The 11,872-nt window shown below is 29.5% G+C and overlaps 5 protein-coding genes across 5 annotated transcripts; 4 read left to right on the forward strand and 1 right to left on the reverse strand. All coding sequences in view use genetic code 12, as the record gives it.

The window, feature by feature from the left end:
* Positions 1-530: 530 nt before the first annotated feature.
* DFJ63DRAFT_335296 (uncharacterized protein) lies at positions 531-2,004 on the forward strand (the record flags this gene model as incomplete). The annotated part of the gene is made up of 3 exons (XM_064908194.1): positions 531-946; positions 1,078-1,472; positions 1,637-2,004. 3 exons carry the CDS (start codon positions 531-533, stop codon positions 2,002-2,004), a joined length of 1,179 nt encoding a protein of 392 aa, XP_064763106.1.
* A 372-nt stretch (positions 2,005-2,376) lies between these two features.
* On the forward strand, positions 2,377-4,320 carry DFJ63DRAFT_335297 (uncharacterized protein; the record flags this gene model as incomplete). The annotated part of the gene is made up of 1 exon (XM_064908195.1): positions 2,377-4,320. The coding sequence occupies one exon, from the start codon at positions 2,377-2,379 to the stop codon at positions 4,318-4,320; it is 1,944 nt and encodes a 647-aa protein (XP_064763107.1).
* Positions 4,321-4,510: 190 nt separating this feature from the next.
* Positions 4,511-6,358, forward strand: DFJ63DRAFT_313087 (leucine-rich repeat domain-containing protein; the record flags this gene model as incomplete). The annotated part of the gene is made up of 1 exon (XM_064906107.1): positions 4,511-6,358. The coding sequence occupies one exon, from the start codon at positions 4,511-4,513 to the stop codon at positions 6,356-6,358; it is 1,848 nt and encodes a 615-aa protein (XP_064763108.1).
* Positions 6,359-6,552: 194 nt separating this feature from the next.
* On the forward strand, positions 6,553-8,936 carry DFJ63DRAFT_135674 (uncharacterized protein). The gene has a single exon (XM_064903385.1). It carries the CDS (start codon positions 6,748-6,750, stop codon positions 8,629-8,631), a length of 1,884 nt encoding a protein of 627 aa, XP_064763109.1. The 5' UTR covers positions 6,553-6,747; the 3' UTR covers positions 8,632-8,936.
* Positions 8,937-11,179: 2,243 nt separating this feature from the next.
* Positions 11,180-11,812, reverse strand: DFJ63DRAFT_341639 (uncharacterized protein; the record flags this gene model as incomplete). Its single annotated transcript, XM_064908731.1, has 2 exons — positions 11,180-11,523; positions 11,771-11,812. The coding sequence occupies 2 exons, from the start codon at positions 11,810-11,812 to the stop codon at positions 11,248-11,250; spliced, it is 318 nt and encodes a 105-aa protein (XP_064763110.1). The 3' UTR covers positions 11,180-11,247.
* Positions 11,813-11,872: the final 60 nt, after the last annotated feature.

Consider the following 11,872-nt stretch of genomic DNA (forward strand, 5'->3'; position numbering starts at 1 on the left):
TCGTTATAATTGCTACCTAATTGAGGCTTGCATGGGGCTGAATTTCACATTTCATATTTCATATTTCATAACTTTAGGAAAAATCGTTCTAAAAGCTGCACTGCACTTCCGGTCGCATAACTCAAGTTCCGATCACCCTTGGTTTTTTCGGTGCGCTATGCACATCTTAATGTAGATGTCAATTCCGCACTTTTACGCTACCAGATCATGATGTGACATTTAATTGATTCAAACATTGATTAATTAAACCAGAAAATTAGTACAAGTTCACTGGTTTTTAAGTTCTGCATTAAGTTAATTTCACAACGACTAACCACTATTGGAAAAGATAGGAGTGATCAATTCCCCTTAACTAATTTTAGAGACGTCACTCGCAAGCTAAATTTAGAACTTAGTATTGCTCAGAATAAAAACATAAGTATATATCATCACATAATTCTCTCATGATTCGATTTACCAATACACTTCTTCATCTACTTTGTGGTCATTATACTTGATCATTAAAATCATATTAATCTTAGTTTGCAAAAATGGATCTGGACCCAACTGTCATGGAACAAGCATTAATGCCTTTGATTGAAGAATCAGAATTAAATACTCTTCGATTTGCTTTGAATTTTCATCGAATGGATTTCTTTGATATAGCTTTTATTTTGAAACAATTAAGGTCAGATCAAATATTAGAGATCCTTCTTGGTTGTAAACCGTTAGCTCCATATACTCAAGATTTGATACATCAAGTTTTTAAGTCCAAGATTCTGTTCGGTTTTGTTACTCTGGAAATCTTTCATCCCGTTTATAATAGAATAGATCATATCGAAAATGCAGCACGACTATTATCAATTCCTGACATTAAATTCAAAGATCTAGAAATTTTGATTTCTTCAGAATATTATGAAGATTTCAATCAATTTATGATATCTTACTTTGATACGTTAAATTCCAAGTTCACAAATATTTCAGTAACATTTCTGGGAATGTTAAAGTTGAATAACGATGATAGGGTATTTCAATTGTCAAACTTAAGATCTGTTAGATTCAAAATCATTATTTGAACGGTCAATATGCTTTTCTTAGAAAGCTTTCCCTGTCAGTTAAATCAATTATCTTTGATAATGATCCTTACTTTGTTTTATCAACTAAATTTAACCTGTATCAAAATATTAGAACTTTGACAATTAGAAATAGGATATATTCCTTCGATTTGTTCCATAATATGTTACAGAAAACTTCTAATCCAACTACTCTTGAAATTATAAATGTTGGATTAAAAGCTTTAAATGTTGATAAATTGCCTCGCAATCTTCTTCGCCTTGATTTGTCACAGAACCCTTTGACACATTTCACATTTGATATTAATGAAGTTGAATCACAAAATTTAATTAGAACGTCTTGGCCCCCTCGTTTGAGATATTTAAATTTAAAAGATTGTCTTTTTGTTCAACATACTCCAATAAGAACCTTGCCAAATAGTTTGAAATGTTTGATGATTACATATACTGAGCAAATGCCTTTGGAACACAGAAATAGCGATCATACACTGATCTATCGAACTTAGAAAATACGAATTCTCTCGATATTTCTTACAACATTTTTCAAAGCTTACAAGATATAGTTTTACCCACCAATAATCTAGAGAACTTGAATGTCAGTCATAATAAAAATATCAGTTTGACCATAAATGATCAAATATTTAGCCCTTCAACCAGTTTAAAGTTCGAAAAATTGAGAATGATAGATATAAACTCTAACAGAATATCTTCAATTGACAATCTAATCTCCCTTCCTCCAAACTTAATCAAGGTTGATTTATCCAAAAATTGCTTGACTGCAGATTCCTTCAACATTACCGAAAGAATACTTCATCACAAAAGTTTGAAAAGATTTGATCTTTCGTATAATCTTATAGATTTGGATGATTTAACTTTCCAGGGTGTGGAAATTGACTCTGGACTTAGTAAATTTTTCAACATAAGTCAAGTTGAAGAATATTTAGAGGACTAATTTAAGTTTTTAGTAAGGAAGAGCAAACATAACTGATGGTACTGATCTTTTTTGTTTTGTCTTTACAGGGTGGATATTTATCTGATAATTTCACAAATATACACAATTTACTAAAAGAAAATATTGTAGAACTTCGTACGAACATTATTTAACTATAGATCAGTCTGATCTAATGCAATGAAGATTTGTATTGGTTGGCTGAGAGATGATACTATTGATTTGGAATGTTCTCCACAAAAATATACAATCGCTGCAAAAATGAAGTTCATCAGAAAAATTAAATATGACAACTGGTCTTATCACGTATCACATCATTATTCATTCTTTATCTATTCACATACACCCTACCAATCCATCACAGGCAAACATCTAATGGATGCTGTTCTCAATAATGAATTCATAAATCAATCTGATATCCAACCGATTGTTGCATTCATAAAGCATATCGATAGACTACCGTTGGAAATAATAGTTAACATATTTAAATCATTAGACCGTCAACAAATAGTACAATTCTTATGTTATTGTACACAATTATCATCATATACTCGTCAATTGATTGATTTAGTATTTGGTTCCAAGTTAGAATTCATCTTTGAATCTGAAAAGATCAAAGTTTTCCCTCATACTAATAATAAAATAACGGATATAGAATTAGCCAAACAATTCCTTTCCATACCAGATTCACATCTAAAACAGTTATTAATAGTTGTTTCGAATAAGAGCATAGAATCATGTAATCAATTAATAGAGGATCATCTTGAATCATTACAATCTTCCATCGATGAAATAATCATAGTGTTTGGTAATGCCCAAGTGAAGACTGGCTTTAAAGTCTTTGAATTATCTAATTTAAAGGCAATATCGTTTGCCGATTCTACCGTTGACAGTCTGTTATTTTCTACTCCAGAATTCATTAATCATCCTGGTATAACACGATTAACGTTTGATTTAATAAAAATATCTGATGATGGGCTTATTTCTAGTCTACCTAAAAACATTATATCTTTACAAGTGGTTACAGGATGGAATCGTCCCACAACATTAGCACAGACACCGTGGCCATTAGTTCCTCATATTGAACAGTTTAAGAATCTTCAAGATTTAAAAATCACATTTACTAATATATTTGATGAACAATTTTATCAATTAATAGAACAGACTATAAACCTATCAAAGTTAGAAATCATCAAAACTAACATATCAACTCTCAAACTAGCCAAATTGCCGAGAACATTAAAGCAATTCAATTTATCAGATAATCAAGATCTCAAATCTGTTGACATTAACAATAATGATGATTGGCCTGTCGAATTAGTACATATTAGTTTGAATAATTGTCAGATTAATAATGAAAGTTTTGTAAATATGTGTCAGTTCCAATGGCCCAAAAAATTGTCTGTATTGGAAATGGCTAATAACTTGATTACTGATTTTGATAAGTTAAAAAATATTCCGGAGAGTGTGGTCTCGCTAAAACTTGGTTGTTCGAGACAACATCCTTCACCAACTGAACCAACTGATAATAACAGATTAATTGAATCAATAGCGCCACGTTTAAGAGTATTTGAAGTTCAACGTTATACTTTCAAAGAGAATGATTCAATTGAATTTCCTGATTTAATTGTGGCACTTGCCATACAAGGTAGTGAGATTTATAATGGACAAATTTTTAAGAAGTATCCCAAAAATCTTACGGCGCTAAATTTGTCAGGATGTAATATTTCGACTATAGATTTGTGTTCTTTAGAGACATTGACGATACTTTTACTTATTGAAAATAAGATTCAATCATTAAATGATGTTAATTTTCCTACTAATATAAGACAATTGAATATGAATATGAATCATATTAGGAAACTCTCTAACCAAGACCAGTTTTTCAATCCTAATACGAGTATTCAGTTTAAACAATTAATGTCTTTTAGTCTTATTGGTAATAAAATAAGTGACATTGATTCTGATATATCTATTCCTCCAAATTTAGTTGAATTCAGATTAACCGGGAATCAGTTAACGAATATTACAATTCCTGATAGTATAACATATCATCAAAGATTACAATTATTGGATATTAGTAGGAATCAATTAAGGAATATTAATTTTAAAAATGATGGTCGGATAGGTAATGCAGTTAGATTGAAAGTATTTGATTTATCGTTTAATCTTATCGCTAAGATTGATCAAAATGGTCAACAAAGACCATCCTTTCCATTTGCATTATCGTACGAATACAATAAAAGAATTGAAAATGGTTTTGGGAGAAGATTACAAGTAGTTGATCCCAATGTTAATAGAGTACATACTTTTAAGTAGACCGTAAGAATAAAATAAATAGTTTCCGTATTCGAGTTTTAGACCTGCATGTAGTTCACTATGCAGGTATCAGATCAATACCCCTTAAGTTAAACATAGCAGAACAGATTTTCAACAATCAATCAAATATCAAAAGAAATTGAAAATTTCTTTAATTTGATTCAATCTATTGTTTGTTATTTTATATATAATGTTACTCAAACGAAAGAAAAAGCTGAATTTTTTAACTAGACCAGAGGTATGGCCACTTGTCCAATTTATTTGGCATATTATAGATTTGGACATCTATGATATTTGTCGAATATTTACTGATGTATATTCTGAACAATTTGTTGAATTTCTTCATGGTTGTAATCATTTAATACGATATAGACAACATGTGGTAGATATGATGTGTGGTAGGGCTTTTGGTTTCATTTTTGTTTTTGGAGATGAAGCCCGTTTTCTACCTTTCTTTAATGTAATAAAACAACCAAATGTTATGACAAAGTTATTATCGATACCTAACTTACACTTTCAAAATTTGAGTATTATCAATACTGATTCAAGCTCAAGGTTACTAGACATAATGGTTTGTAAGAATTTTGAACAATTGAGAGACTCGTTTGACGAAATTAGATTGGATTTCATTGATTCTGAATCAGATGGAACTAGCCTCGCACTTCGGTTGTCTAATTTAGTTAAATTGGGATATAATTCTACGAATTTGGTTGCACCATTGATTGAAACATCAGCTCCAAAGGTTGACAAATTAATAACTATTCCTAGAAATATAAAAGAGTTAAGTGCGATAGACACCATTGGGACGTTTTCTTATTCAACTGCTCAATTTCAGAATCTAACAGTTTTGCATTTTGAGAGGTTCGGAATTAAAGAATGGCATTTTTATCTTATGTTACGGTATGCTACTCAATTAACTACTTTAAAAGCGTTGAATATACATTTAAAACATCTTAAAGTTGGACTGCTTCCAAGAAAATTGGTTCATCTTAATGTATCAGATAATCCACTTCTGCTGATTGCAGTTGTTAAAAAATATGATTGGCCACAATCCTTAAGGGACATTTCTATAGAAAATTGCGGATTGACAAATACAATGTATTTTGAATTGTTTAATTTCGATTTACCTCCGAATTTAGTCACGTTGGATTTAAACTCAAATATGTTCATAGATTACTCAATGATGGGGAAGTTACCTCCAAAATTAGAATCTCTAAAACTTGGATATAGGCCTATGGAAGAAAATTTACAGTTTGGAGAACGGAACGAGGATCACAAAATATTTGAATATTTTTTACCAAATTTGAAAATATTTTACGTCAAAAATTACCGATTTAGAAAATATGAAGCGATTGAATTTCCTGATTCAATTACAGAAATTGGAATTCAATATAGTTATATTTTTGGAGGGCAGTTATTTGAAAAATTTCCTAACAATATCGTGTCTCTTAATTTTGAAGGTTGTAATATTTCTGCCATATATTTGGATAATCTATCAACATTACAATCACTTGATCTTTCTCATAATCTGATTGAATCTTTGCAAGATATAAAGCTACCAATAAATTTGAAATATTTGCAAATCAGCAATAATAATATTGTGAAGTTATCGGTCGCAGATCAAATATTTAACCCTAAGTCTTGTTTACAGTTTAAGAAATTAAAGATGATTGATTTAAGGAATAATTTTATAAGTTCAATTAATAAAAAGATAGGATTACCTCCAAACTTAAAAGATTTCTTATTATCAAATAATAAGTTATTTGCTATAGTGATTCCTCGTAGTATGTCTAATCATCAACAATTAACTAGGTTGGATCTATCTGAAAATCGATTAATAACCATCAGATTCAAAAATAACAGGAAAAAGGGAAACGCTGTTAATTTGAAGATATTAGATCTATCATTTAACTGGTTGAATAGACGATCTTTTCCATTAAAATATAAGATCAACATCCATAAGCGAATTGCAAAGGGATTTGGAAAGGAATCAATACGTAAAGCAGGAAATGTTAATTCGGTGCATTGCTTCAATTAAATTCCAAATCTCGTTGAAATCAACATAATTATCTGGCTCTTTACTTCTATATAGATTATTATAGAACTATATTGTCATAGTTAAATAGATTAATTGCAAAATTATAGTTGCTTCATATGCAGACTCTAATACCTTAATCTAAAAATTGCAAATGGTTTTGGGAGAAGATTACAAGTAGTTGATCCCAACTTTAATAGAGTACATACTTTTAAATAAGGAGGAATATACTCCTGATATATGAGTCTTAAATAGTTAGACCTGTATATGTTCAAATATTTTATTATGCTTGTGGCAGACCAAATACCCCTAAATTAAAATATAGCAGAACAGATTTTGAATAATGGATTAAATGACAAAATAAACTTTCATTTTCTTTAATCTGATTCCATATGTTCTTTTTTGCATTTCAAGTCATGCTATTAAAGTACAAAAGAAAGAAAAATCTAAAATATCTAACTAAACCTGAAATATTTCCACTTGCACAATTTATTTGGCATATTAAAGACTTGGATATCTATGATCTTGGTTGGATATTCTCATTGTTATCGTCTGCCCAACTTGTTGAATTTCTTCATGGTTGTAATCAATTAGCACCATATAGACAACATGTGGTAGATTTCATGTGTGGAAGGACTTCTGGATTCAACTTTCTTTTTGGAGACAAATACGATCGTTTATCTTCCTTCAATGTGATGAGAGATATAAATGGTATGGCAAAGCTATTGTCGATACCTAACTTACATTTTAGACACTTGAAAATTATAATTACTGCTCCAGATCTAAAATTATTAGATAAAATGGTTGGACAGAATTTTCAGCACTTGCAAGATTCTTTTGATGAGATAAGTTTAGAGTTCTTGAATTCTACTTCCGACGGCAGCTTCAAAGCACTTCAGTTGACTAATTTAGTTAAATTGAACTATACTTATACAAATCTAACCCAACAACTGATTGACGAGTTCAATTTAGAAAATAGCAAACTAGTAACTCTTCCGAATAATTTAACAGAGCTAACTAGAATAAACTCAGCTAATCGATTTATATATTTGTCTGCTCAGTACCAAAATCTAACAGTATTGCATTTTGAAAAATTGAACTTTAAAGAAAAAGGATATATTTATGAAATATTCGAGCAAGCTACTCAACTAATCACATTAAAAGCTTTAGATATAGGTTTGACACATCTCTATATTTCAAAATTGCCACGAAATCTACTATATCTTGATTTATCAAATAATACCGAAATATTAGAAATTGAAAATAATTATAGAACTGATTGGCCACAATCTTTAAAAGAGATTTCTATGGAAAGTTGTGGATTAACAAATACGATGTATTTTGATCTATTTAAATTTGATCTACCACCGACTTTAGTTTCTTTGAATTTAAACTCCAACATGTTTGAAGATTATTCAGTGATGGGAAAGATACCACAAACATTAGAATCTTTCCTGATTGGATATAAACTAATTGAACCAGATTCATATTATGGAGAACGACATGTTGACCATAAACTATTTGATTCTTTTCTACCAAGTTTGAAGTCAATACAAGTTAAAAATTATAGATTTGAAGAAAAAGATAGGATTGAATTTCCTGATTCTATTACCAAAATTGGAATTCAATATAGTTGTATTTTTGATGGGAAAATATTTCATAAATATCCGAATAATCTTACATCGCTAGATTTTGAAGGTTGTGAACTTTCCAGGATAGATTTGTCAAAATTTTCAGCTTTAGAATTCCTTGATCTTTCTCCTAACTTATTTAAATCCTTTAAAGATATAAAGTTACCAATAAATTTGGAATATTTGCAAATCAGTAATAACAAGATTTCTAAGTTAAAAACCACCGATCCATTATTTAGCCATAAGTCTTGTTTAAATTATGTGAAACTTAAAACTATTGATTTAAGTAGTAATTTAATTTCTTCAATTGATCAAAAAATCGAGTTGCCTCCAAACTTAAAAAAATTCTTATTATCAAATAACAATTTACTTGATATTGTTATTCCTCATAATATGTCTAATCATTCACGATTAACCGAATTAGACCTTTCAGAAAATGAATTAAAGATTATAGAATTCCAAAACAGTGGAAGTAACGGAAGTTGCTTTAGATTGAATAAATTAAATTTATCGCTTAATAAGATAAATATGACTTACTTCTCACTGAAGTATACCTTTAATATCCATAAACGAATTGAAAAGGGCTTTGGGAAGGCATTAGCATCTAAAAAGGAAAATATAAACTCAGTACATTACTTCTATTAAATAACTTGAGATTAACTTTCACGACCTATCTCTTGGAGTCTGTCTTGTCTATATATATATTGATATGTCGTAATTAAATAAATTAATTGCAAAATTATAGTTCCTTAATATGCAGAATCTGATATCCTGTATGTAGTGTTATCTCCAACATCCAAACCTCAATCGTTTTTGGTTTTGTGTAACAACTATACAAATTATAATTAATAAGAAAAAATTTGTATACATATATAAATAAATAAAGTATATAACCATATACCTAAACAATAAATAAGAGTTAATAAATAAGTCAAGTAATAAATAAGTGAATGAATAAATAAATAAGTAACGGATCGAAACAGTTAGATACAAAAGTGTAGCCTTAATCTATACCAAACAAAACATAATAAAAAGGCTGATCTATCACAAAACTATTAACTTTTAGCAAAAAACTAAAAACTAATATGAATTTTTCTATATTGTTTGTAAACTTAGAAAGTCCAGCTTTCTGTAGTTCTATCCTAGAATACCACTTACCAAGTGGTACTCAACCCACCCAACGCAACTAGCTTCAACCAAACTAATCAAAAACATGGGATGTTTTTTTTTAAAATATGAGCCCATGTGTAGGAGATCACTTCGAAGCTGTCCAAGATAACATAATGATTTTACTAAGAGGTTCATAAATCCTTTTGACACCAATATAGTATAATAAATCAATTAAGAATAAAATCACTAAAGGAGCAATAATAAGTAATAACAAATGATAAGATAAATTAATTAGCCATGATTCAATCAAATTAACAGTGGCTATAATGGAATAGAATAATGTATAAGCTAATGATGAATATGAGTATGAATAAGTAGGTAACTGTGTGGTACTAACTAATAAGGATATCATGTTGATCCTCTTATTCAATTTGCTTTGATTACTCTGATATGAAAAAACCTGTTTTGGATAAAATTATGGAATCGATATCTTTATTTATATATAACTGCAAAATGTATCCCTTTTATCCTTTATCCCTAAAGCCAGCAGTTACCCGGAAGTGAATTTTTATTTTTTTTTTTTTTTTTTTTTTTTTTTTGTGGTTTGCTCTTTGTTTTGATTTTATTTTTTATCTTTAAAATGAAAAATTTTTAAAATCTTGTCATTTTCAATGTGTAATCCTTGAAGAAAAGTTACTCATTACTGATAATTAACTCAAGTAAAGGTTATAAAATGACTTTGATAATGGATAGGGGTTACCCCGAATAGTGAAAACTAGACCCAGAACTAGAACTACAACTATAACTTGAACGACAAGTATGTCTCATTACAATCCCTATTGAAGTTAAAAGGTTAATCTTAAAGGATAATGAATTCAAGGAGGCAGGCAGTCCAACGAATGAAAGTCTCCTTAAAACTGAAAAAAAAACCCTATTTTGATCTAATCGCAGTAAAATATCATAAATGTGTATGTATGATTACTTCAACGAATATGCTTAAATAATAATTTTATTGATAGCCTATTTTATATTTATCTGGTTATTCGATTGTTTGTTTTTAATTTACTAATCTATAATTGCTACTCCTTAAAAGTTACTATGATGTTAAACAATCTTATACTTATCTACATTACTTGATAATATAACTCATGAAATAAAAAAGAAACTTACCTGATTAAAACCAATAATTACTTTAAGGAGTATTCAATATTATTGAAACAAATGATTACCGATTACCGATAAAACTTAAAAAAAAGAGAAGAGTTCAATTTACTAACTTTAATCTAGTTTAACTATGAGAAATATCCAGCGTAACTTTATAATTAAAGCTTTAGTTTGTACAGCAGGGAGAGATAATGTAATATGTATCCCCTCGATTTTACTCCACCTTTTTGCGTATTTTTTAAACAATAATTGAGGCTATTTTATCCCTTTATTCCTTCATTTGCTTTTGTAGGAGAAATGTGGTAGTTCTAAACTATAATCGACCGATATAAAGAATGTAAAACACCGAGAATAATAATTAAATAATAATATAGTAACCATACACACACACACATTTACATAATCTCGCTCAGAGTGAAAAATAATAATCAGGGTTAAACTTTCCCACAAAGCTTAAATCTATATATAACCTCGAAATATTATATTGATAATCATTGTTGTTTTTGCAAGAAGTAATATGGTGACAAGTAAAAGGTTATGAAGTTTATTACCGTAACTGGTATATGTCTTTACTTATTTGAGACTGATATCCATCAAGAAAATAAAACAATGTATATCCTATAATACTGAAGTAATTCTCTTGGCTATAGATAACGGAGTCATAATTATAACTCGGAGGCCCAGCCCATCCAACCCTTATCGATCGTAAACAACTATTCTTTTTCAAAATGTAAGTAAAATGGGCAACAATGCTAAGCATGAGCTAATTAAAATTAATTAAATACAAACAGAATCACTACAACTCTGCATGTCGCCTTTAAAATTTATGATTATTCCGCCGGGCTGCAACAATAGACACATATAAAGTAGCCACAACTTTGAAGGACCGCCCCCCTGCACAGTGATTATGTAGTTAATAATAATAATAAGAGCTATTTTATTGTCATATAACCTATATACTTATAGAGGAAACACTGCCTTACATACTTAACCTACGGTTGCTCCATAATCTCCACTACGGTTATTATGGCCATCACCACCTAATCTAGCATATCCTTCGCGATAAGGATACATTGAGATGATATAATAACTATGTAATAAACCTGGTAAAAATCCTAATAAACATAATAAAATATTAATCCAAAAGTCGGCCGATCTAATCCCTCTTTTAATGAAAACTGGTATTGGTGGAACTAAATTATTTGTTAGTAATGTGTTATAAATATAGATTTGAGTCGAGGGAATAATGGTGGAAAGGGAAGACTCGGTATATAAATTGGGGGAATACAAAACATCAATTCATGATATGCTGCCTCCTCCTTCTTCCTATCTCTCTTCAATTTCAATTCATTCCACTAACTATCAAATACATACTAAAAAATCCAATGAAAACTAAGAACCAATCTTGTGCATGCATCTTGTCTATCAAATTGATTTAACTTGTTATCTTGATAACTTGAAAAGAAATCCAATAAAGCAGTGTTATCTTGTACCTTTATATCATTTTAACCTCCCCTGAATTTGCATGATTCATTTTATTTTTAGCAATCATGATTTAGTGTTATATGCAGGTAACCAGAATAATGTCGTAATTTATTACGACATCAAATCC

This window comes from Scheffersomyces coipomensis (genome assembly GCF_036884675.1).
Source record: "Scheffersomyces coipomensis strain NRRL Y-17651 chromosome Unknown DFJ63scaffold_3, whole genome shotgun sequence".
NCBI classification, from domain to species: Eukaryota; Fungi; Ascomycota; class Pichiomycetes; order Serinales; family Debaryomycetaceae; genus Scheffersomyces; species Scheffersomyces coipomensis.